At 39.9% G+C, this 27,364-nt stretch overlaps 1 protein-coding gene across 8 annotated transcripts in view; it reads left to right on the forward strand.

Annotated features, from left to right (window-relative positions):
• The window catches only part of USP15 (ubiquitin specific peptidase 15), a 79,273-nt gene that overhangs the window by 8,504 nt on the left and 43,405 nt on the right, over window positions 1-27,364 (forward strand). For 6 of the 8 annotated variants that reach the window (XR_014026966.1, XR_014026967.1, XM_081331553.1 and 3 more), the window contains 3 exons: window positions 347-473; window positions 2,397-2,542; window positions 9,732-9,793. Coding sequence is in view for 5 of the 8 variants with exons in the window: in XM_081331553.1 (XP_081187679.1) it covers window positions 347-473; window positions 2,397-2,542; window positions 9,732-9,793 (335 nt within the window). In the remaining 3 variants the exon portion in view is untranslated. Of the gene's footprint in view, window positions 1-346; window positions 474-2,396; window positions 2,543-8,195; window positions 8,269-9,731; window positions 9,794-10,804; window positions 10,864-18,510; window positions 18,588-27,364 lie in introns of those variants that run through there. The other 2 variants (XR_014026968.1, XM_081331552.1) reach the window with 2 other exon arrangements.

A 27,364-nucleotide genomic window follows, 5' to 3' on the forward strand; every position in this document is an offset into this window, starting at 1 on the left:
TTTCCAAGTTTTGTTGGCTATTAGTAATTTATGTTAAAGAATAAAGTTAAGATTGTTTTCTAAATAAATTGAAATTAATATATCCAATTTCAAAAATATTGCTGGTATTTAGTGCCAATAAGCTATTTATGTTGCTAGTGTGAATAGTATTTTTTTAAAAAGTAGGATGTTTCTTTCATTATAAACCTATGTTTAAAGTGGAAATTAAATTCTGATCTAATATTCACAACCTTACATGGCTTATAAAGCATCTAATTCTAAAATAAAGTTTGAACATCTGAAAATTGTGTGTTATATATTTAGGAATGTATATATTCCATTCAGTTTTGATCTGCTTATTTTCCAGGTGGTTGAACAGGGTATGTTTGTCAAGCACTGCAAGGTAGAAGTTTATTTGACAGAATTGAAGTTATGTGAAAATGGAAATATGAACAATATAGTGACACGAAGATTTAGTAAAGCTGATACGATAGGTATGACCACAGAAATTTCTGATAACTATGTAGCTAAATTATTTTTAAAAATAAGTTATTTGTCATGCATTGCTTCCATAAAATAAATGTTATGGTATATCACTGTATTAATTATTGAATTTGATATATTAAAATTATCCCAAACATTAAACTTTTAATTTTAGAAAGTATGCACTAATTTTTCCAATATGTATTGTTCTTATTTGACCATAAGTGGAAAACCTTTCTCTAACATAAATGAAAGCACCTTAGCCCACAAAAATTAAATTTTCCATCTGAAATCATAACATAATGGCATGGGCCCGGATTATCTGAGGGAGCACCTGCTGCACCTGTGCGCTCCCACAGGGAGGGCCTCCTCAGGGTACTGCCAGTCAAGGATTGTCGGCTGGCAATCCCCAGGGGGAGGGCGTTCTCTGTGGGTGCGCCTGCCCTATGGAACCAATTGCCAACGGAACTCCGGATTGCCCCTGACCTTCGTTCGTTTCTCTGGGACCTAAAAACCTGGCTCTTTGAGCTATCAGGTCTGGACTGAGGGGTTTTAATGATTTTAAATTGAGATTTTAATTCTTGGGGCCATATTTAATTTAATTTTATTTTAACTTAATTTTATACTGTATTGTTTTTAAATTTTGCCCTGTAAACCGCCCTGAGTCCTTCGGGAATAGGGCGGTATACAAATTAAATAAATAAATAAATAAATAAATAAATAAATAAATAAATAAATAATTACTTTCAGACATTTGACTGAATTTCTATATAGCGCTAAACAAGTTTTAATAGTTCATTCCCTAGCTTTTGCAACTCTAAATGAAGTCTAGAGCTCAAATAGTATATTTCACTAAAACAGATGACTGAAGTTATTACTTAAAAATAATGGTGTAAAAAGTTATGGTCAACTATCAAAATCATTTGCAAGCTTCTTTAAAGTATCTTTTAATTTCAAATACTTTTTTGTTTGTAATGATAATATTGAATCAGCAAATTTACTCTAATTTCATAAAAGAGTATACTTGAGACACAGGCACTGACAGTCATAGAAACTTGTTTACATTATTTATCACATTTTTACACTGCCACATTTCCATTGGACTCCCTGTGGTTTCACAGTAATACAGTAACCTACATTCTAACAGAAAATCCAAAAAACAAGCATCTGCAAATGCCTCCAGAAAGGCCCAAATGCCTCCAGAAAAGCTCCAGTTGCCCAAAGTACTAAAGCCAGGGCTAATCTGACTTCCAGTGGAGACCATTCAAGAGGATCAGCATTGCTACAGAAAAGTAGCAAGTCTGTGTCTTGGCCCCTCTCACAACCCAGAAGTGGGAAACTTTCAGTTATTTTTCCTGACAAGATCAAACAGGTTGGGTTAAATCAAGCAGATGATTATGGTTCTAAAAGTATAAGCCACACAGGTAAACATTAACAGTTTAAATTGTACCCGAAGCTTATAGGAAGCCAATGTAGAACACAGTTGTAATGTGTTCCATTTGACAAATGCTAGATAATAAGTGGTCTCTAAAGGCAGCTCTACATAAAGTGCTTTGCAGTAATCTGTGAGAAGTAGACAGGAGTCCCTATAGCAAAGTCCTCATAGGACAGCCTCTGTCTGTTTTTCAAGCAGCTGGTAGTGCTTCCTATCAAGAGTCACCACTGGAACTACTTGAATTCCCCAATGAACAAACACCAATTATGTCTTGCTAAAATTCAATTTTAACTTTATATTCTCTCATTCAGAACCTTACAGCCTTTAGACATTGGCAGGTGTGTATCTTGGATTTTGCCTTTAATTGCAAATCTTTTTACTGATAATTTTGATCTAAGTTTTTATATATATTATTGTGCATTTCTTTGCTTTGTTATATGCCACCCAGAATCCTAGAAATAAAGTACTTCAAAATAAATATCTTTTTCTGTACATGTAGATACAATTGAAAAAGAGATAAGGAAAACCTTCAGTATTCCAGATGAAAAAGAAACAAGGTTGTGGAACAAATATATGAGTAATACCTTTGAACCTTTGAATAAACCAGACAGTACCATACAGGATGCTGGCTTATACCAGGGACAGGTATGATATATATTTCTGACCCTACACTTTTAAAATATAAAATTCACTTTATGTTGACTGATAGTAGCTTGCATGCTGCCATCTAGAATCTCCTGTTTCTTATTCTCTATATAATCTCGTGAAACAAAGCATATTACTAAAGTGAGAACTACGCATAAGATTGAAAGGAATATCTAACAGTAAAATAAAGCAAGAACAAGTGTTTTATCTGTATATGTTATACACTGCAACAGTTTTGAAAAGGTACAAGAAATTAAACTCCTTTGATTAAATTTAATCTGAATACTACTTGTGCTCAGGAGGCTGCGAGGATGTGCAGCCTCCTGAGCTCCGGCTGGTGTACCTGAATGCCAGGTCCGTGGTTAATAAAGCTCCCCTCGTTAGGGATTTAGTTGAGGGTGAGCATGCGGACCTGGCTTGCATCACGGAGACTTGGTTGGGCCCAGAGGGTGGGGTCCCTTTGGTTGACCTCTGCCCACCAGGCTTCCGGGTGCTACACCGGCCACGAACTCATGGTAGGGGTGGGGGAGTGGCGGTTACCATTAGGGAGACCTTATGCCCGCGGGAGGCCACCGTTTCTCAGATAGTCGGGTGTGAGTCTCTCTTTATGAGATTTGGTCCTGGGGCGCAGTTGGGCTTGCTGCTGGTGTACATTTCGCCCAGTCACACAGCAGCAGCCCTGCCCGAGCTGCTCGATATCCTCTCGGGCTTGGTGGTTGAGTTTCCCAAACTTGTAGTTTTGGGAGACTTCAATCTACCATCCCTGGGAGGTTCATCGGAGCTAGCTCGGGAGTTCATGGCTTCCATGGCGGCCATGGACCTGACGCAAGTAATTTCAGAGCCAACTCATGAGGGAGGCCACACCCTTGACCTGATTTTTTTATCTAGACGGTGGTTGGATGATCTAGGTGGGGGCTCTCCATTTATTATGCCCCTGTCATGGACCGATCATCATCTCCTGCGGCTGGTCTTCCGTTTTGCCACCCCCCGCCGTGGGGGCACGGAGCCAATTAGATGGTACCGCCCCAGACGCTTAATGGATCCTGATAGATTCCAAGCGGCGCTGGGGTCCCCACCTGCCTCCACTGCTCACAGCTCGGCGGATGCCTTAGTGGAAGCCTGGGAAAGGGCAGCCACTGAGGCACTTGACCGGGTTGTACCCTTGCGGCCCCTGACCCGGCGCAGATCCCAGCGAGCTCCATGGTTTTCCGCGGAGCTCCGGGAGATGAAGCGTCGGAAACGGGGCCTAGAGAGCTGCTGGAGGTCTAGCCGATCCGAACCCGACCGGTTGCGGTTAAGAACCTACATTAGGTCTTATCTCGCAGCGATGAGGGTGGCGAGGTGCAATTACTTCTCCACCCTCATCGCGTCCGCAGATAATCGCCCGGCCGCCTTGTTTAGGGTGACTCGCTCACTTCTTAATCAGGAGGTGAGGGAGGATCCCTTGCAGGGTCGTGCCGAGGAATTTAGCCAACATCTGTCGGATAAAATCGCTCGGATTCGGACCGGTTTGGACTCCAGCTGGGCAGAGTCAGGCAATCAGGACACGGGCGGTCTTGTCAATGTTACCTGGGAAGAGTTTGATTCTGTGACCCCTGATGAAGTGGACAGGATTATGGGGAGGCTGAGCTCCTCCACATGTTTGTTGGACCCGTGCCCTTCCTGGCTGGTTTATGCAGCTAGGGAGAGGACACGAGGCTGGCTCCAGGCGGTTATATCTGCTTCTTTGAGTGAGGGTTATTTCCCCACCGTCTTGAAGGAGGCGGTGGTGAGACCTCTCCTCAAGAAGCCTGCCTTGGACCCAGCTGTTTTGAACAACTTTCGTCCAGTCTCCAACCTTCGCTTTCTTGCGAAGGTTGTCGAGAGTGTGGTGGCGCATCAGCTCCCTCTGGTCCTGGATGAAGCGGATTATCTGGACCCCTACCAATCGGGTTTCAGGCCCGGGTACAGCACGGAGACGGCATTGGTCGCTCTGGTGAATGATCTCTGGAGGGCTCGGGATAGGGGATATTCCTCTGTCCTAGTCCTATTAGACCTCTCGGCGGCTTTCGATACCATCGACCATGGTATCCTGCTGCGGCGTCTCAGGGGATTGGGAGTGGGAGGCACAGTTCTTCAGTGGTTCTCCTCCTATCTCCTGGGACGCTCGCAGTCGGTGTTGGCAGGGGGGCAGAGATCGGCCCCTAGGTCTCTCGTTTGTGGAGTTCCTCAGGGGTCGGTTCTCTCGCCTCTCCTGTTCAACATCTACATGAAACCGCTGGGTGAGATCATTCGTGGTTTTGGAGTTGGGTATCATCAATATGCTGATGATACCCAACTTTTCTTTTCGACGCCAAACCACCCCAGTGATGCCCTCGCTGTGATGTCCCGTTGCCTGGAGGCGGTTCGGGTCTGGATGGGGAGGAACAGACTTCAACTCAACCCTGACAAGACTGAGTGGCTGTACATTCCGGCATCCCGGGACATTCAAAATGTTCCATCTCTTTCTATGGGGGGTGAGCTCTTACCCCCCGTGGATAGGGCTCGCAACTTGGGAGTCCTCCTAGATTCACGGCTTACCTTGGAAGATCATATAGTGGCCGTGACTAGGGGGGCTTTCGCCCAGGTTCGCCTGGTGCGCCAGTTGCGGCCCTATCTGAACCGGGATGCCCTGTGTACGGTCACTCATGCGCTCGTGACCTCTCGCCTTGACTACTGTAATGCTCTCTACATGGGGCTTCCCTTGAAGACCACTCGGAGGCTCCAACTGGTACAGAATGCGGCCGCGAGAGTTGTCTTGGGAGTTTCCCGGTACTCCCATGTTACACCTTTGCTCCGCGAGCTGCATTGGTTACCAGTTGTCTTTCGGGTGAGGTTCAAGGTTTTGGTTACGATCTTTAAGTCCCTACATGGCATGGGTCCGGGATACCTCAGGGACCACCTGCTGCCGGCGTCAACTCCCCTCCGCCCTGTGCGTTCCCACAGAGAGGGCCTCCTCAGGGTGCCGCCAGTCAAGGAATGCCGACTGGTGGCCCCCAGGGGGAGGGCCTTCTCTGTGGGCGCTCCGGCATTATGGAACCAACTGCCGGTAGAGCTCCGGACGGCATCAGACCTCCGAACTTTCCGTCGTGGCCTGAAGACCCACCTATTTGAAATGGCTGGTCTGGCCTGACGGGGGATTATGGGTTTTAATTTGTTGTTTTAGATTTGTATTACTGTTTTAATTGGGCATGGGTTTAATCTTTTTTAATTTTTGTATTGTCTTTTTTATATATGCCCTGTGAACCGCCCTGAGTCCCTACCAAGGAGAAGGGCGGTATACAAATTAAATAAAACTTAAACTTAAACTTAAACTTAATGATTCCTATACACAGTGCTTTTTTTCTGAAAAGGTGCTGGAACTCTCATCTTGGCGGGTGCAGGAGGTGGGGGTGGGTGGGGTGGGGCGGCGCTGCTGCGGTCACGGGTGCAAGGGGTGTTGGCAGGCTCCCCCCTGGGGCCAGAGCCGGCACGGCTGGTGCTGTGGGAGCAGCAGGGCCCGCTCTATATGGCAAGGCTGCGCGGGGCGGGCAGTGGAGGCGGTGCGGGCCAGGCGATGCAGGACGGCCACTTATGCACGCAGGGCGAGGCAACAGTGGCGCAGTTCCAGCACCAGGTAGGCCACCAGCCTGGCTAACACGGGTGAGCACAAGGATGGAGTGCACATGGACTCCACAGAACCTACCTCCCACTCTCTGTCCTCTCTTACTTACCTAGTTGAGATGATGTAGTTGGGCAGCAGGGAGGGATGCAAAGTTCCTGCCTACTTGCTTTCGCTGCAGACAACTAGCTGGTGCAACGTTTGCTAGCCAGGTCTTTTGGTGCGCTCAGCAGCAATTCCTATTGGCTTTCGAAAGCCAATAGGCTTTCGAAAGCCAATAGAGGGAGTAGCATAGCTTGTGCAAAAGCTTTTTTTGTGTGTTGAGACTCTAGAAAGGGTACAGAGAAGAGCAACAAAGATGATTGGGGGACTGGAGGCTAAAACATATAGGGAACGGTTGCTGGAATTGGGTACGTGTAGTTTAATGAAGAGAAGGGTGAGGGGTGACATGATAGCAGTGTTCCAATATCTCAGGGGCTGCCACAAAGAAGAGGGAGCCAAGCTATTCTCCAAAGCACCTGAAAGCAGGACAAGAAGCAATGGATGGAAACTAGTCAAGGACAGAAGCAACCTAGAACTAAGGAGAAACTTCCTGACAGTTAGAACAATTAACCAGTGGAACAACCTGCCTCCAGAAGTGGTGAATGCTCCAACACTGGAAGTTTTTAAGAAGAGACTGGCCAGCCATTTGTCTGAAATGGTATAGGGTTTCCTGCCTGAGCAGGGGGTTGGACTAGATGACCTCCAAGGTCCCTTCCAACTTATTATTATTAAACCTCACCATGTGGATTGCATTCAAATATTTAATTGGTAAATAAAGGTAGAACATATGTTAAATATACATCAAATGGTAATATGCTTCCCTACAAAGTCAATTCTTGCTCAATGACAGACCAAGGAGTTAACTCGGAAAGGCAAAAGGAAAATCTAGAAGAGATCTGTGCAACTTGTAGAAGGCCCACACTGATAAATTAAAAATCTTTGTGGTCTGCAAAGGAATGCTGGTGGGCTAATCAATGATTTGGTGACTAAAGGAGCATTTACAGTGTTGGAGCTTGTGGTCATAAGCCATGGAGGCACTAGGCAACATGACTTTCAGGGCAGTGGTGGTGATTTTATTACTTTTTTTTAAAAAAAAAGTGTGTGCTCTGTCCAAGGGTGCTTGGTAGGCTGCATGTACAGGCCTGATCTAGAATTTATTTTGGAGCATTCAACTATCAAGAGCAGGCATGTCAAACTCATTTTGTTTGAGGCAACTTCTTATAAAAGAATTGCTGTTAATTTGTTTTAATAAAATAATTTAAATCAATTTTTCACTTGATTTCAAATTAAATGAATTATATTGGTTGACAATGAGATTTTTTTTAGTACAATTGCCAAATGCAATAAACTAGTTTTAGGTATATGTTACTGGAAGGAAAAAGCAATCCCTGCTGCGTTACTGATCCCAGAGAAGCATTTGCATGTATGCAGGTATCCTTAGGGTGCCATAGTTATGGATGAGAAATATTGGTTGCAAAGTTGGCATTTCTGGATGTAATACAGATATTTTGGACTTATTTTTGTTTCTTTGCATGTTTGATATTTTTAAAAAGGCATATGCTACTGACTACACTTATGCACATATGTAACATCTTTTGCTAGGATACATGATCACTGCTTGTCCAAAATTTTAATATACAGATAATATCACCAGAAATTATTTTAGCCTTTTTAATAAATGTTGTTATTGATGTTTAGCTCACCAAGGAAAACATCATATATTGTTATGTATATACTAGGTTAATTATTTAAAGACTGAAGTGCAACATAACTAGATTCTAAATAATCTATTTTTCAAAACACACCTCAGTCCAAACAGTAAAAGTAAAGTCCAAATTAAGAATATTTCATTCTTAAGACTTTTTTAGATTCAAAATAGTTTTCAAGAGTGTACAAAAGATACTATTTTTTTCTAGAATCAGCTAAATTAAACATATTACATTGAGAAAAATGTTTCTCATTTCTTTCCTGTTACCTTTGATTTCATTGCAGAGATGCTAACATAAGAAATAGATTATTTTGTTATCTAATTTTACCTTCCAAAAGACAGAAGCAGATGAAAAATGTGAGGTTCTTTCCTCTTGGCTTTTTTGAATTAGCTGTTTTAGATTCTGAAAGTTTAGTTCCTGAAGAAGTAATCCTGTAAATAATTTTAATGTCCTCCTCTAGTGCAGGCTCTTTTATGACTCAAGGACTTCAACTCCCAGAATTCCTGAGCCAGCATGGCTCAGCTTGGAAACCTCTCCCTTTCCCCTCAGCATGGCTGGCTCAGGATTTCTGGGAGTTGAAGTCCTTGAGTCATAAAAAAGAGCCAAGATTGCTAGCCCTGCAATAGGCTTAGGAAAGCCAATAAGGGGGCTGGGGTTTTTTTCCCCTGCAAAAAAAAGGTGCCGGAACGCCATTCTGAGCGTTCTATGAGAAAAAAAGCCCTGCCTATACAAGTGTCAAACAAAAGTACAGGTGGTCCCTGTTTAGTGAGCACAATTGGCCAAAACCAGGCACTTAATAGGGAATCCACTTTGAAAGGAATGTGGTATGCTGATGCTTCAAGCCTTCAGCTACTTAGGAGGCAGACAAAAACTAAAGTTATGAAACTGCTTAAAGTCTCATCAGTTACAAGCAGCAGCTGCAAATGAGTTAGTTAAGCTAACAACTGAACTTATTAAGTTGCACTTAGCATTTTTTAAGAAGTATTGCCCCACAAAGAAAAACAGCTCAGGAAGAGATAGGTTATTTGGACAATTTCTGCTTTGGGGGGCAAAGTGTCAGACACAGAACAATGTATACTAACTGACTCTATTGGTGAACATGTGACTGAGAGAAAAAGATGCTGCAAAGATCATAACTGTGGGCTTTAGTTGCAAAGTAACTTTTTCACCACCATTGTAACTTTAAATGGTAACTATCTGAGTTTCTAAGTGAGGCCTATCTGTGTACCAAAAATAATACTTTACCAACATTCTAGAATTATTTAAATACAGTTTTTGATATAAATTAAACAGGTACATTTTAAATGTTAAGATGCATAATACTGGCATAATTGAAATTCTATCATTTGTCCTCGCTTCAGTGTGCAGGTGAGCATAGGTAGTTCTCAACTTACAACAGTTCGTATAGCGAATATTCAAAGTTACACCAGCATTGAAAAAAGTGACTTATTACTTTTTCACACTTATGACCATTGCAGCATCCCCATGGCCACATGGCAAAATTCAGATGCTTGGCAACTGATTAATATTTATGACAGTTGCAGTGTCCCAGGAGTCATTTGATCATCTTTTGTGACCTTCTGACAAGCAAAGTCAATGGGTAAGCCAGATTCACTTAACCAACTTAACTGCAGTGATTCTCTTAACAACTGTGGCAAGAAAGGTCATACTATGGGGCAAAACTCACTTAAATGCTTACTTAACAACAGAAATTTTGGGCCCAATTATGGTCATAAGTCGAGAACTACCTGTAAATATAAGTTATGCTCCATTATTCTAAACTGGATGAAGTTCATGTTTGCCTTTTTGTTCCATATAGGTATTAGTGATAGAACAAAAAAATGAAGATGGAACATGGCCTAGAGGTCCTTCAGCTCCAAAGTAAGTGATTTAAAGAAATTAAAGCCTTACACTGTGTATCTTAATGGAGTTGTGCTCTTTTATCTCAACCTTCCTCTATTTTGGAAGTAACATTTTTGTAATTCAAAAAGATAAGAGTGTGTTTTCATGAAATTATTTGACGTAAAACTTTCCAGAGTGAAAACAAGTATTCTTCTGGATGGAAATTTAGCTGTGATTATAACTTCTAAGAAATTTGGAATAAATTTGAAATAGTACTGTATGTTCAAGCGTGTCATCACTATTTATGTTAGTAGTTATATTTGTTGCATTGTGATTATTGGTTGTCTTTTGACCTGTATTGTGGCACTAGGACTGAATAATTTGTTACCTTCAAATTAGCCAAAGCTATAAATTTAACACTCTATATATCTAGCCTTATATCGAGGAACTTGCTTACAGTAGAAATTTACAGGCATGACTCAACTAGATTAGTTGTGTTGTTGCAAATAAAAATGTAGCCAATGCACAAAGATTTGCAAAATGTAAAATAAAAACCTATGTAAATGTCTGTTTTCCAGAATTTATATTTGTAACAACTACTGTATATTTCTCTGAAGGCCATCTCCATAGCTTTTTGCAGATGTGTCCATCTGTCTATTTTCTGATTGTGGGTAGCTAAAAGATATTGTGCCTCCATTTCTAGTTTCATTTCTTTATCAAATGGAGCTCACAAGATTTCAAACCTCTCCACTGCTCCATTCTCCTGAGTCACTATAATAAGAAGGAAGACATTCTCTATCTTTTCTTTGGCTAAGCTGGTTAAGATCTGCCTTTCTAATAATAATAATAATAAACCTTTATTGTCAAAGTACAACATGTGTACATTGAGATTAGTTGAGCCTCCCCCGTGCTCTCTCCCTCCAACACACAGTATTTGTCCTTCCTCTTAACCCTGGGCAAAAAAGGGGAAGGGAGGTATTTCAGTTTCATCAGTCACCCACTGATGCCCATCTTTGAGTAACTCTCTTATGACTTTTGTTATTTCTACAGATGTTTTCATTCCTTTTTCAACATATCCTCTCCTCTTTTGCACAGCCTGCTTGCCTGGCTATCCAAGCAGATTAAGCTTGTAAAGGTTTTGCAAAGCTTTGGTCAAGGGAGGTATGGGGAGAAAATGGGAGAACTCTGAAATGGGAGGAGGGAAGCAAAATGTTTTGTAGTAGATGTACGTATTATGAAGTCTAATGAAACTATGTCTCCCAACTTATGAAGGAGAAAAATGGGATGCAACATTCTATATGATTTATTAGAACCTTGACATGATAACAAATGTAGTAAGAAATAAATGCATGCCTTGACACCAACTGCACTACATGGCAAAGTCATGGCAAAGGGAATAGATTATTCTATAATCTACTCTAAAAGATTCAGCCTTTAGGTTGGTGATTCTTAATTTTAGCAACTGTAAGATGTGTGGACTTCAACTCTTAGAATTCCAGGAGTTGAAGTCCACATCTTAAAAGTTCTCAAGGTTGAGAAATATTAGATTAGGTTGTCAAGTAAAATATTTTCTCCTCAGGAAAAATGGGACACATTCTTGGAAGTAGTGGGGCATTTCTCTCTTTTCCCAATATCAGGATGATGAACATGCAAAATTCTATCTTAGAGTAGTTATGTAAGCCGGCACATGTATCCTGCCATGCAGAATAATGGATTTTATCAATAAGGAAGGCATCTGCTATTTTAATTAAATCCTAATATTATTTGCTTACTATTTTTTCCCCAAAATGCTTAACTTAATAATTAGCTATTAAGAGAAACTCATCTCCTATAACCGTGGTGGCACTGTGGTTAGAATGCAGAATTGCAGGCTAACACACTGCTCATTGCCATGAGTTTGATTCTCACCAGCTCAAGGTTGACTCAGCCTTCCATCCTTCCTTCCAAGATCAGTAAAATGAGGATCCAGATTGTTGAGGGAAATATGCTGACTTTGTAAACCGCTTAGAGAGGGCTGTAAAGCACTGTGAAGTGGTATATAAGTCTAAGAGCTATTGCTATTGCTTCTCCAAATAGCTAATTATTACTATTTTACAGTTGTCCCTGAGAATCTCCATTTTGTTAGCAATTAAACAGAAATTTAAACCTGGCTTTCATTCCTAAACGATTCTGCCTGCAAAAATTGTGTTTTAATGTGATAGATATAGAATCTAATGCTGTTGCTTTGCTAATAATAATAATAATAATAATAATAATAATAATAATAATAATAATAATAATAATAATAATAATAATAATAATAATAATAATAATAATAATAATAACTATACTGCCCTTTTCCCAAAGTGTACAGGGCAATACAATAAAATACAATATACAAAAGTTAAAAAAAATATTAAATACTACAGCCCAATTCAATAAGTTAATACAATAATATTAAAATACCCCTAAACCCATCAGACCAGGCCGGCTTGTTCAAATAAATATGTTTTTAGGTTACGTCGGAAGGAGCGAAGGTCGGGAGCCATCCAGAGCTCGACCGGTAAACGGTTCCAAAGGTCTGGCGCGCCCACAGAGAACGCCCTCCCCCTGGGGGCCGCCAGTCGACACTCTTTGACCGACGGCACCCTAAGGAGGCCCTCTCTGTGGGAGCGCACTGGACGAAGGGAAGTTGATGCCGGCCGCAGGTGCTCCCGTAAGTAACCCAGACCCATGCCATTTAGGGCTTTATAGGTCATTACCAGCACCTTGAATCTTACCTGGAGGACAACCGGAAGCCAATGCAGCTCGCGGAGTAGAGGTGTTATATGGGAATATCGGGAAACCCCCACCACCACTCGCACAGCCGCATTCTGCACCAGCTGTAGCCTCCGAGTAGTCCTCAAGGGCAGCCCCATGTAGAGAGCGTTGCAGTAGTCCAAACGGGAGGTCACGAGTGCATGAGTGACTGTGCGCAAGGCATCCCGGTCCAGATAGAGCCGCAACTGGTGCACCAGGCAAACCTGGGCGAAGGCCCCCCTAGTCACAGCTCCTATATGATCTTCCAAAGAGAGCTGTGAATCTAGGAGGACACCCAAGTTGCGAGCCCTATCTACGGGGGGTAATATCTCACCCCCCATAGTTAACGATGGAATAATCTGAATTTCCCGAGACGCCGGCACACACAGCCACTCAGTCTTGTCAGGGTTGAGCCAAAGCCTGTTCCTCCCCATCCAGACCTGAACCGCCTCCAGGCAATGGGACATCACATCGAGGGCATCACTGGGGTGGTTTGGGGTAGAAATAAAAAGCTGGGTATCATCAGCATATTGATGATGCCCAACCCCAAAACCACGAATGATCTCACCCAGCGGCTTCATATAGATGTTGAACAGGAGGGGCGAGAGGACCGAACCCTGAGGAACTCCACAAATGAGAGGCCTCGAGGCCGACCTCTGCCCTCCTGCCAACACTGAATGCGAACGTCCCAAGAGGTAGGAGGAGAACCACCGTAAGACGGTGCCTCCCACTCCCAACCCCCGAAGACGCCGCAGTAAGAACATGCTGTCTGGGATTGCTGGCAATAAAGGGCACAAGTAACCCCTGAAATACATTTTCAGAGAGGGAAACTAAATCAGTTGCAGAAATTATTTATGCTTACCAAAGGGTAAAGGATCTGACACGTTGATGCTGAAAGCTTTTTGTGTTATCCCAGGGTTTCTCTGAAAGCTACCAGCAAATTATTGCTTGTAGTGTGATAGAAGGACAAATTGTTTAAAATAGTTATACTAACCCTTTAAATTAAATTAAATTGCTATTAAATTGACATCGAAATTCAAATTTAATTTTATATTGTACCATTTACTTTCTGAAGTTCAGCACTGACAACATCTCAGAAAAACTGCTGATTCCTTTCTATTTCTTAATGTGATGATATCCCCAAATCAGCCCTATCTGCTGTAGTTTGAAGGAGCTTTGGGATTATCAGATCATTCCAACATCAAAGCAAACTGCTTCAGTTTTAAGATTGTTCTCAGTTTTACTTTTGGTATTACAATACATTGGTAAAATTTAAGCATCTTACCAAAATACTGCGTATTGAGTTAGTCATTCACACAGATTTGGCTCCATTGTTAAAATAGTATTCATCTATAAATTACTATGTTATTTAATTGTTATGTATGTATGTATGTATTGATCTATAAAAAACTAAAACATAAAGCATATAGATTTTGCATGAGTAACTGCATGGAATGTACAATAAAAATGTATTAATTTTTTATTTTTTATTTTAATTCCATTTATATCCCGCCCTTCTCCGAAGACTCAGGGCGGCTTACAAGCTTAGCAGTAGCCTTCATTCTATGTATATGCCTGCTTATTAGGGCTTTCACACACACCCCAAGCGGCATTATTACAAAGTCAGCTTAATTGCCCCCAACAATCTGGGTCCTCATTTTACCTACCTCGGAAGGATGGAAGGCTGAGTCAACCTTGAGCCTGGTGGGACGCGAACCTGCGCTAATGGCAGGCAGCTGGTGTTACTTAAGGAGGCATTAGCTCACTGCTCCACCAAGGCTCTTAATGGTCCAAGACCAAACATAGGAAAACACCAGCATACAATACAAGAACTATAATAAGAAATTTTAAAATAGTGAGAAAATCCTAAACCAGTTAGTAGCTAATAATTAATAGCATAAGGAAGGAACAACTACAGCTACTGACAAAAATGTGGCAACCTTGTTAGACATTTCTGAAAAGTGATCATCCAAGAGAATGATAGTACGCTCCTAGTCACAATGAGCATTAGAGTTATTAACAAATGGAAATGTTGAACTTGATTGCCATTGAGTATACAGTGAACATTTTAACAGCAAATATGAGACAGATTCTATTTACCAGTCTGAATAGAAACTAGTTTGGCTTTTCATATGGGAGACTTATATACCTACATTAAAGGTAGCACCCTATTCAGGCCAAAGTAAATGTGTGGAATATTGAGCGTCTAGGAACAGACCAGGAGGAAGCAACTGTGCTATAAGAGCCTTGGTGGAGCAGTGGGCTAATGCCTCCTTAAGTAACACCAGCTGCCTGCAATTAGTGCAGGTTCGCATCCCACCAGGCTCAAGGTTGACTCAGCCTTCCATCCTTCTGAGGTAGGTAAAATGAGGACCCAGATTGTTGGGGGCAATTAAGCTGACTTTGTAATAATGCCGCTTGGGGGGGGGCGAAAGCCCTAAAAAGCAGGCATATACATAGAATGAAGGCTACTGCTAAGCTTGTAAGCCACCCTGAGTCTTCGGAGAAGGGCGGGATATAAATGGAATTAAAATAAAATGAAATAAAATAAAAAATAAAAGAGATGGGCTAGTAGTCACTTTACTACTGAAAATGTTATGACAATGTAGGCAGCTGAAATATTGTTTTCATATATTTGTTCATGTTGATAAATTTATCAAGTATGACACCACACCTGGAACACTGTATATTTCCAGAAGAATATTGACAGCTTAAAACAGGAACAAAGGAGAATTAATAGAAAATGATAGTTTAAATATCTCTCGATAGTCTAGAGATTGGTGTTTAAGTGATATAGACCTGTTACCATCACCATTATGTGTTTTCTTTAATGTATGAACTCTTGGTTATGTTCTCAAATATCTAAAATACCCTTTTCTTATATTTGTTCATGTTGATAAAATTAACAAGTGTGACATCACACATAGAATACTGTGCACTTCCAGAAAAATATTGACAGATTAGAATAGGTATAGAAGAGCGACAAAGATGATACAAGGATTTCGAGACGTGCCGTACAATTCCATAATACTGTGATTCTATGGACTTAATGCATGGCAGGATTGGGATAGGCAGATTGTACCTTTCACTATTTTAATTGAGTATCACATAATTTAGAACTATGTTTCTTTTTACAATTATTTCTAGTCTAATGTACAGTCAGAATTAGAAACTTACTTTGGATTCTACTGATGTTCTTCATTGCTTTTGATTTAAGCGTTTTATAAAATTTACACTTAGGACTCCAAAGAACACTCATTCTTTGTATATTTTTTCAGATTATTTTTTAAGCAAAAACTGATCCAAACTAAACAATATGCAAACTGATGTTAACTTTTTAGAAATCATATTGTTACAACGTATTCTGTATTTTGTCACATAAAAGTCTCTAATTAATTAAATATTTGTTCAGCAGAGTTGTGATAAAATGGCTTCCATATGTGATCATATAAATTATTACATATCAAAATAAAAGGAGAGACAATTACAGTTGTGATTTATAATTATTCTATAGAGGTGATCCTGATTTATTACCATTTGTTCAGTGACTGTAGTTCAAGAGGTACTGAACAAAGGGACTTAATGACTAATCCCCAAAGTTACGGCCCCTCAGGGTCCCAACAGCCATGTAACAAAAATTCAGGCACTTGGCAACCTGCCCACATTTAACAACTGCACGGGTTGTTAACTCTACCATCTACCTATCTCCTCCCATTTATGCCCTTTGGGCCCATTGCACTTGGTGACCCCTGCTGCCCTAGTTGATCTTCATGATTTTTATGCTCTCGCTGCTGACTAGCCATGCTCAGTCTGGCCCTTTACAAGGTAGCTGCTGGTTTCACAAGATTTTCTTCCCAAGGTTGTTCATGGCAGTTTCTTTGTGAGATTTAGGAAGATAGTCTCACATGTTCAGTAGCTGCCTCATGAAGAGCCAGGGCAGGCAGCTGACATTAGCAGTGGGAGCAAGAAAAGAGCGCAGGTCAGCTGGGGCAGCAGAGTGCAGGACAGCAGGGGCTTTGGAGGGCACACTGGGGAGGGCAGCAGGAACTGGACTGGGGTGGCTGATGTTTTCCAGGCCACTGTGGCTTTGCACCATGCTCCTGGGGCCGCTTGTTGTAATCCCAGGGTATGGTGCACCAAGAAGCCCCTGAGCTACAGTGCAGCAAGCAACCACAGAGCCGTGCGATTTTGGAGCAACTTTCCACCCTGCAAGGCAGGGTGCAGAGCAGCTAAAAGGGCAGAATGGAGGGCAGATATGGGAGGAGCTGAAGAGGAGGCAGTCCTTTTACTGAGGCTTGAGCTGGGAAAGACCAAGCCTGGAATGGTTTCAGTTGGAGTGGGTACTCAATGAATTGTGATTCTTAGTTAATGACAGCAACAGGAAGTGCCAGGATTGCCATCCCTAAATGATACTGTCACTTAGTGACACTTTATGATCACATTTCTTAGTGACAGAAATTCTGTTCCCAATTGTGGTTGTAAGTTGAAGACTACCTGCAAAGAGTACTTTTAATTGTTATATTAAAAAAATAAGACTCAGTACCATTGATATAGGACTTTAAACAAAGTTTAATAATCTCTGGAGTATTTGAGAATTTTTAAACAAAATTTAAGCTCTGGATTATTTTGTCATTATTTTTCCTTCTAATATTGGAGAATTGTTTGTGAAAAAAGAAACAATGGTATCTGAACAGTCTATCCATCTATGTACTACTAAAATTTTCATGTCTATAACTAGATAAAACGGTGTATCATAGGGCAGACCTTTTTCAACCAAGGTACCTCAAATGAACTAACTTAACAGAATGTGTCCAAAATCTAGGACCCATGACTCTTGTATCAAAGTTGTTTAATTTTATGAACCATTTTATGACATAAATCTTAGCCTACAGCATTTTATGACATAATACAAAATGTCATAAAACATTTCCAGTGGTCAGGTATTTGATGTTTGTCTCTACTAAACCGTTCAACATGGGCTATTTTCAAGGTAGATACATCTCTGAATAATTCCCTGCTTTTTAAGAATTTCCCAGATGTTAGAAGCTCTACCATTGTTGAGTAATCTGCTAATCTGGTATGGAAATACCTCTGAAAAAAGATTGTATAGTTTTCCAGTTATACCTAAATACAGAATGATATCTTAAGAAAACTTTTGGGACTCAATGTTATTTGTTAGTTTATTTTTGGTAATATCTTTTGCTATTGGACCATTAAATAACTTGATAACAGAAGTAAGATTGTATCTCAAATGGCAGAGTGCATGTTGCAAGATATAAATATTCATATTATATTTATATATTTATATTATATTTATATATTTAAATATATTTAGAATATTCATTTTAACTCCTCATAATCTTGTAGCTGACTGGACTTTAGAAATCAACTGTTTTTGATTGATAGTTGTTTTATATTTTTTCACTTGGAAATGTATAAAAAATGTTATGTCATGGTGGGGGTTCATATTAGAGAGTGTGGGAAGACAGCCCCCCAGAGAAGAAAATATTAAAAGGGCAGAAAAATAAATTTTCTCAAAAAAATTTTTTTAAAATTTTAATCCCATTTATATCCCGCCCTTCTCCGAAGACTCAGGGCGTCTTACAATCTAAAGCACAATGTGCTTAGCAAAATATCTTAAAGAGGCAGAAAAGCATGCCCAGTTTTCTGAATAGTCCCAAATCTCCCTTCCCCAAGCCGAAACCAGCTCTGTAGAAATGCAGATGTAAATAATTCAGGAAGTTTGAAGCTAGAAGATTAAGAAGACAAAGACACCTAAAATCTACATACCCCACCCAAATTCTAAGACAGGACATAATAGGATTAACCTACAGATGCCAAAGGGCACACTCAGACTCAGGTCAGAATATATGACACAGGAAATATAAAGCCTCAAACAGGAACAGGAAACAACTCCAAACAAAAGCCCCAGAGGGTATAAAAACCCACTCCTACATGTGTTCTCTCTTTTCTTCCAGAGCCATCTTTCTGTCTGGCTCTCCTCTTCAATAAACTGCAACCTTCTTTCTAAAGCAGTCACCATGTTGTTTATTCCCGGCTTGGACTGAACCATGATGAAGACTTCTGTCAACAGGAACATAGGTCTGGCAGAGAAAAAAACACATTTCACCACTCTGTGCAACATAACCAGCAGATCTAAAGCAATTATAATCCAGGAAGATTGTATTTCTCTTCTATTAATGTTCAGTCATTTTTTGAGGGTGTTGCCAGTAATGATAACATTTAAGAAATCAACCTTGAGCTAGGTACTGGAACCCTAATGAATAGCACCAGATGAGAACTCTATACCCAAGTAATAATAGCAATTTTTGAAAAAATATTAATATTAAGCAAAAAAGTAGATTTTAAGAATGAATGCCAGTGACCAGACCTTCTTTAGAAGGTAAGTCTTGCTCAAAGGGAGAAATGTTAGAGACTTCATTATTACCAAGATCTGAGGTAAATTGCATTAACTGAGGGATTCAATCAAGATCATGTTTAGTACTAATACCACTCTATAAAGCCTTAGTAAGACCACACCTAGAATACTGCATCCAGTTTTGGTCTCCACACTATAAAAAAGATGCTGAGACTCTAGAAAGAGTGCAGAGAAGAGCAACAAAGATGATTAGGGGACTGGAGGCTAAAATATATGAAGAACGGTTACAGGAACTGGGCATGGCTAGTCTAGTGAAAAGAAGGACCAGGGGAGACATGATAGCAGTGTTCCAATATATAAGGGGCTGTCACAGAGAGGAGGGGTCAACCTATTTTCCAAAGCACCTGAAGGCCAGACAAGGAATAACAGATGGAAACTGATCAAGGAGAGATTCAACCTAGAAATAAGGAAAGATTTTCTGGCAGTGAGAACAATCAACCAATGGAACAAATTGCCATCAGAAGTTGTGGGAGCTTCATCACTGGAGGCTTTCAAGAAGAGACTGGACTGCCATTTGTCAGAAATGGTGTAGGGTCTCCTGCTTGGGCGGAGGTTTGGACCAGATGACCTGCAAAGTCCCTTCCAACTCTTGTTATTCTATTCTAATAACAGAGTACATCTCCAGTGGAATGATAAACGCATAAAAACTTCCATGAATTACTAAAATTTCTAACCAGCATGAAATCCACACTAGCTTACTCATAGAAGAGTCCCATGTGGGATACATAGAGAATTCTGAAGATAGGCAAGGTTCCAGGCATTGACCAAGTTTTGCCAAAAGCAATAAAACTGAGTCCCAAGTAGTGGGCTCCAATACAAGCTTTATAACTATCAACCAAAGTGATAATTGGCAGGCAAGGTAACCAGTATCATACACATCTATAGAAAGAAAACAGATAAGATCCAGCTAATTACCTATTTAAATAATAAATTATATGCCAAATTATTACATTTCAGGATTGAGACAAATTATAGAACAATCTGGCTTCAACTCACATACTTGTTTCCTATCTTATCCAGAAGCATATACAAGAACTGCAACCTTCCCTGTGCATGACTTTTCTGGATTTCAATTTATCGTTTGAATATGTCTCAAGAAATGTCTTGTAGACAAAACTTTGCAATATGCTACTTGACAAGAAGCTTCTTTTTCCTTCAGACTATTCGAATTGAAACACTTCCTGCAAGTAATCTTATTAGGGGAAATAAACATCCAGAGAGGGGTCCATCAAGAATGCACTTTGGCTGTTTCCTTATTCAATCTATATATTTATTTGATTGCCTTCTTAAATGAACAGTGCAAAGAAATAGAAGAAAACAATAGAATAGGGAGGACCAGAGATCTCTTCAAGAAAATTGGAGAGATGAAGGGAACGTTTCATGCAAAAATGGGCATGATAAAGGACCAAAATGGAAGGGACCTAAAAGAAGCAGAAGAGATTAAGAAGAGGTGGCAAAATTACACAGAACTATACAAGAATGAGCTTAACGTCCCTGATAACCACGATGAGGTGGTCACTGACCTCGAGCCAGACATCCTAGAATGTGAAGTGAATTGGGCCTTAGAAAAACTGAGCAACAACAAAGCTAATGGAGGAAACAGTATTCCAGCTGAGCTATTCAAAATCTTAAAAGACGATGCAGTAAAAGTGCTACACTCAATTTGCCAGCAAATTTGGAAAACTCAACAGTGGCCACAGGATTGGAAAAGATCAGTTTACATTCCAATTCCAAAGAAAGGCAGTGCCAAAGAATGTTCAAACTATCGCACCATTGCACTCATTTCTCATGCTAGTAAAGTTATGTTTAAAATCCTACAAGGTAGACTCCAGCAGTATGTGGATCGAGAACTACCAGATGTGCAGGCACGATTTCGAAGAGGCAGAGGAACTAGAGATCAAATTGCCAACATACGCTGGATCATGGAGAAAGCTAGAGAGTTCTAGAAAAACATCTACTTCTGCTTCATTGACTATGCTAAAGCCTTTGTGTTGATCATAACAAAGTGTGGCAAGTTCTTAAAGAGATGGGTGTACCAGACCATCTTATTTGTCTCTTGAGAAACCTATATGTGGGCCAAGAAGCTACAGTGAGAACTGGACATGGAACCGCTGATTGGTTCAAAATTGGGAAAGGAGTCCGGCAAGGCTGTATACTGTCGCCCTGCCTATTTAACTTATATGCAGAGCACATCATGAGAAAGGCAGGGCTAGATGAATCAAAAGTTGGAATTAAGATTGCTGAGAGAAATATCAACAACCTAAGATATGCAGATGATACCACTCTAATGGCAGAAAGTGAAGAAGAATTAAAGAGCCTCTTGTTGCGGGTGAAGAAGGAGAGTGCAAAAGTTGGCTTGAAACTAAACATTAAGAAAACCAAGATCATGGCATCTGGCCCTCTCAATTCCTGGCAAATAGATGGGGAAGAAATGGAGGTAGTGACAGATTTTATTTTCCTGGGCTCCAAGATCACTGCAGATGGGGACTGTAGCCAAGAAATTAAAAGACGCTTGCTCCTGGGGAGGAAAGCCATGGCAAATCTAGACAGCACACTAAAAAGCAGAGACATCACCCTGTCAACAAAAGTGCGTATAGTCAAGGCTATGGTCTTCCCAGTTGCAATGTATGGCTGTGAAAGTTGGACCATAAGAAAGGCTGAGCGCCAAAGAATTGAAGCCTTTGAACTATGGTGCTGGAGAAGACTCCTGCGAATCCCTTGGACTGCAAGGTGATCAAACCGGTCAGTTCTAGAGGAGATCAACCCTGACTGCTCTTTAGAAGGCCAGATCCTGGAGCTAAAACTCAAATACTTTGGCCACCTAGTGAGAAGGAAGGACTCACTGGAGAAGAGCCTAATGCTGGGAAAGGTTGAGGGGAAGAGAAGAATGGGACGACAGAGAATGAGGTGGCTGGATGGAGTCACTGAAGCAGTAGGCGTGAGTTTAAATGGACTCCAGAAGATGGTAGAGGACAAGAAGGCCTGGAGGAATGTTGTCCATAGGGTCGCGATGGGTCGGACACGACTTTGCAGCTAACAACAACAACAACGTTTATTTGATGACATCAACACTCAGTAACCTCAGTTGCTTCATTACCAACTAGTAATCTGCAGGGGATCCATCCTTTTAAATGTAGATGTATCCCAAATTCAAGTTGGGCTCAAAAGAGGAAAGAAATCAGTCATCTGCAGTGAGCAATTCTGTTACATTCAGTTATCATGGCCTTCAGGAAAAGAAAATGGAAACCTGAGCTTTAAAAACGTTGAAATGGCTTTTGATGCCAAAGGATCATGGTCATCATGATTGTGCCTCTGAGGTAGCATTGTGATCTTTTACTAACAGTGGGCTTTTTTTTTCTTCCAAGGGAGAATGTTAGATCCTATTGGTCTTTAAACCCAGAACATTCTAATGAATTTCAACTTCCTGATTTTAGTCACAGAGCATTTAATAATATATACCTTTCTATTGCAATATCTGCCCTCTGAAATGATTACTCCTGAAACATTCTATACAATTATCCCTACTGGTATAATACGGGTTGTGGGTTACCAATTACCTATTAATTGTAGTTGTAATCTTAACTGTAAATATGTATTCTTTTTTTATGTATGCCACACAGATTCACCTATATCTGAATTCGGAAACCATATCAATTTCAGAAATAAACAGTAAATTGCATTATTAACAAACAAAAACAGATTATAAATGCATTTCTAAAGGAAAGTTTTAAAACATAACTTTTCTGTGGGTGCTTATTGAATATCTACATTTCAAAGTTCTTATATTTTCATAGTCTACTAGTATTCATAAAGATTTGTAAAAATTCAAATAGTGGATAATCAAAACATCAGTTTTAAATCTTAACCTTCAGGAAGGTAATTAGTGAAACTCTTTTTTATGGCAGGGTCATGTCGCCCTGTTTCACTATTACTTTTAAATACGGCCTAAAGAAGCTAGTCTATTTCAGTTTTAACTTTATTTTCTTGATACATATTTTATGTCTAGAGGATAATAAGCAGAGATGGAATGCTAGAATACAAAGTAAACTGTTAGTGAAATATGGCCTTCTGTCTGTTATATACAGTGATGTATGTTAAGATCATCTTAAAAAAAGAGTTGAAAAGCAACAAGTGCTTTTTCTTTTAACCAGTTTATGACAATTATCAAAATTTCTATATGAGGCTCTTCTTGATTTTTAGACATCATAAATTAGTATTTTAATTATTTATTAATCAAATTTACACACCACCCATGTCACTATCCAAGTTATTCCTTGGTTTACAAATAAAAAATATGATAATTTTTATACAATGAGAAATGAAGCCGATTTTTTATGTTTCTAAAACAGAACATGAATCAATCACACATATACACATTTTTGTTTCCTTTAATTTAAACATTGTTGAAAAAATCTTTATGTCAAGAGATATTACAGGTAATTCTTGACTTACAACCACAGTTGGGACTAGCACCTCAATCACTGAGTGAAGCAGTCATTAAGCGAGATGTCACATGACTAGCTGCAATATCGGCATTCCCAGTGTTGGTTGTTAAGTGATTGTGTGTCTTTAAGCATACAGAATCCTAGATAAGGAGTGCGAGAGAACCTGGAAACCTCCACTCAGGAGCTGAAAGTCCTCCCTGAAAAAATCCAAGCAGCATTTTCAGCCCCTGAGCAGAGGGATACTTTTGCTGCAGCCTGCACCAGATCTCCCAGAGCCTCTGCATCCCTCTTAGGCACGCCGTGCTCTTTTCTTAGTGTGCTGTCTCTCCACTCAATAGCTGAGAGCCCTCCCAGCAAAAATCCAAACAGGATGTACAGTCCTTAAGTAAAGAGATACTTGCACACAGCCTGCACCAGACTTCCCAGAGCCTCCCTGACCCGCCTGAGATACCCCATTTTCCTTATCGTACAATGCTGACTCTCTGCTCCCTGCTTGGATTTTGACTCCTTCTCGTCTCTGGGGGCTGGCTGAAATAGCTGCCTGCCAAAGGAGTTCAGCTCCCTCTCTGCACAGAAGGGAACTCCTTCAAAGCTAATAAAATCCTGGGTTGCATAAACAAAGGCTATCAAGATCACGCAAAGTACTAGTACCACTTTATAAAGCCCTAGTAAGACCACACCTCGAATACTGCAGCCAATTTTGGTCACCATATCACAAAAAGATGTTGAAAGTCTGGAAAAAATTCAGAGAAGAACAACTAAGATGAACAAAGGCCTGGAGACCAAAATGTATGAAGAGCGGCTGCGGAACTTGGGTTTGACCAGTCTAAAGAAAAGAAGAAATAGGGGAGACATGATAGCAGTATTCCAGTATCTGAGGGGCTGCCACAAAGAAGAGGGGGTAAGGTTGTGCACCAGAGCACCAGAGGTAAGGATGAGAAACAATGGTTGGAAGCTGATCAAAGAGAGAAGCAACCTGGAATTAAGGAGAAACTTCCTGACAGTGGGGACAATCAACCAGTGGAACAGCTTAGCCCCAGAAATCGTGGGCGCTCCATTGCTGGAAGTTTGAAAGACTGGACAATACCTGTCTGAGATGGTATAGATCCTCCTGCTTGAGCAGGGGCCTGGACTAGAAGACCTCCAAGGTCTCTTCCAGCTCTATTCTATCTAACAGTGCCAAAATCTTTAATATTTTCATTTTGTTTTTTCACTGCACTGAAGTAGTTCAGCTCTCTATTGTTCTCTGAAGGGAATTCCTTTGACAGGATACAGGAACAGAGCCAAAATCTTCAAGGTTTTGGCTCCATTTCTAACCTCACCAAAAGAGGTCAGCTTCCCTTGGCAAACAGCTCTTTCAACCAGCTCCTAGAGCCAAGAGGTAATTCTCTTGGCAGGTGGCAGCAGTTTCCAGCCTTCTCTGCCAGCTTCACCATTAACTTCCTAGGGAAACCATCAGAGAAGATTGCAAATGGCAATCATGTACAGTAATCACAGAGCATTTGGCAACTGGTTGTAAGTGCAATCAGATTGCCAGGCACCCAGATCATGATTATGTGACTGAAGGGTTGGTAAAGCAATGTTTGTAATGGCCAGAAGTGCTTTATGAGTCATAAGGCACCTTTCCAAGGCCATTGTAATTCTGGACCATTGTTAAATAAACAATTGTAAGTTGAGGACTACCTGTGTTAAGATATTGTTTTACTGAAAACAAACATAGGGTGGCACAGAATGCTATTATATGTGATTAGATATAACAGTCATGCCATAACATATAGGACAGTTTTATTAATAGGTATTAAAGATAACTTATATTGCCTTCATAGTTATGGACATGTGTTTTTGTTTAGATCATGTCACAGTCTGTCCTTTCTGAAAATACATAAATGTGACTTTTTTCTGTGTCAAGAACATTCAATTTCAAAAAGCTAAAACTTGAGCAGAACTTGAGTTTCCTCAACCCTGTGTTTAAGCATCCTTCCATAATTTGTGGTTTAGAATGAGAAAAAAAATTGAAGCTGCACTCTTTCAAATGATGTCATCATTAAGATTTCATGTAATATTTTGATGTTGCAGAGGAATTGGCAGCTACAGCATTTCCCATCAAAATGCAATTGGATAAAAATTAGAGACGTCCATTTTTCACTGCAGGCACCTCCCAGTTTTCACCTATTATGTGGATGTTAATCCCACCATAGACTTCCAATTTTATGAATCTCTTTTAGGAACTATGAATGCTATAGATATTCCAAAATGATGAACAGGAAAGGAAAAATCTTGATTTTTGGAAACATATCTGTTTTTGCTGCTTCATGAAGAAGGCATCACATCATCATGATCCATTGCTTTATACATAAATATGGACTGATATCAAGGAATCTGCCAACCGTTCTGAACAAAAACCTTATCTGATCCCACAACACGTCAAAGCCAAGATTTTAAATCATTACCTTTTCAGGAATCTGTCAAGACAGAGGAGCAGAATAAGAAGCTCTTCTCTAATATACAAAAGTTTGTTTGTTTCCACTGGACAAGTCTTGAAACAATTCACTGAACTTAAGGCAACTTTTTTTGGGACAGACAAAAAGCCCTATCTCAACAGTTTTGATAGAGAGGACTTTGTTCATTCTTTAACCTTAGCAGATATTTTTGGCCATATGAATAAGACAGATCTTATTGTTCAAGTCCTTTTAGCTACCATTATAGATGTGGCTAAAAACAATGAGCTCTTTTGGCCAAGTTGCCATTCTGAAAGAACTTGGGAAGTAGACAACTAAATCAACTTTCCATTGCTGGAAGAAGCACTTCTACAGATTGCAGACAAAGTATTGTCAGATTTTCCACTGGTATCTGCAAACGTGGAAATTCTGCAGAACTCTTGAAGGTTATTTCTGCTCAGGCATTTTAAAATTGATGTATGTTATAGTTCTTTCTTTGCTGATATAGACAACATCAGTGATGCAGATCCTGCCAAAGGTGACCTCAGTGATTTGAGAACAGAGCAAATGATGTTGATGAATTCAACTTGAAAAGTTTTGGAAAAGTGTATCCTTGTTCTAATAAAGCAAAACATGGGAGTTCTGATTCCATTTGATTCCATCTACTTTTGTCAATCATGGTTTTTAGCACTTGTTGCATCAATATAAAAAAAATCAAAATAATTTAGATATCAAAGGTGACAGGCACATTGCCATATCAAGTGCAACACCTCAATTTGAACATCTGATTTGAAGCCAAGCGACATCTCATTACATTCTCCTTAAATTCACTTTAGAGGAAAATTGAACTTTATTTTTGTTATATTTATACAGTGTGGATTTTTTTAAGGAACTAGATATTTTTCCATGAACAACAAATATGAGAGACATCAATGTTCAAAAGTCTATTTTTATATTCTTCATTAAGAAAAATTAACTTACAGCACAATAAAATAAATTGTATGCAAAACATTGTCTGTAATGCACATTTTTCCTGTGGAGAAGCTCTATGTTCTTTATCAGATTCTCAAAGGGTATTGTGACCTAAACACAGTAGGAATCACTGTTCTAAAATACAAATGGAACAAGTGCTTTAAGCTGCTCTTAAAACTATTTCTACAGTTTTTTTAACAATATTGATGCACCTTCATTAATAACTTCCATTTCATTATAAAATAAAAAACCTTGTTTTTAAAAGTGATGTCTTTCATTAGTGTCCAAACTAATTTTTGATAAAGGTCTTTTTTTTTTTTTGCTAAAGCCTAAGTTAGGATTTGGCTGACCATTTATGCCTATAACTTGGTTGAGGATTTTAAACATGATCATTTTTTAAATACTTTTTGAAAATGAGCAAGTTAGAGTACTTGGGTATTTGTTACTTTGATCATAAGAATCCTTTTTTATTATTATCCACATACATTGCTTCATGTTAGTTTTTCCTTTTTCATTATTAATTTTACAATCTCAACAT

The sequence above is a fragment of the Vipera berus genome (genome assembly GCF_964194415.1).
Source record: "Vipera berus genome assembly, chromosome: 6".
NCBI lineage: Eukaryota > Metazoa > Chordata > Lepidosauria > Squamata > Viperidae > Vipera > Vipera berus.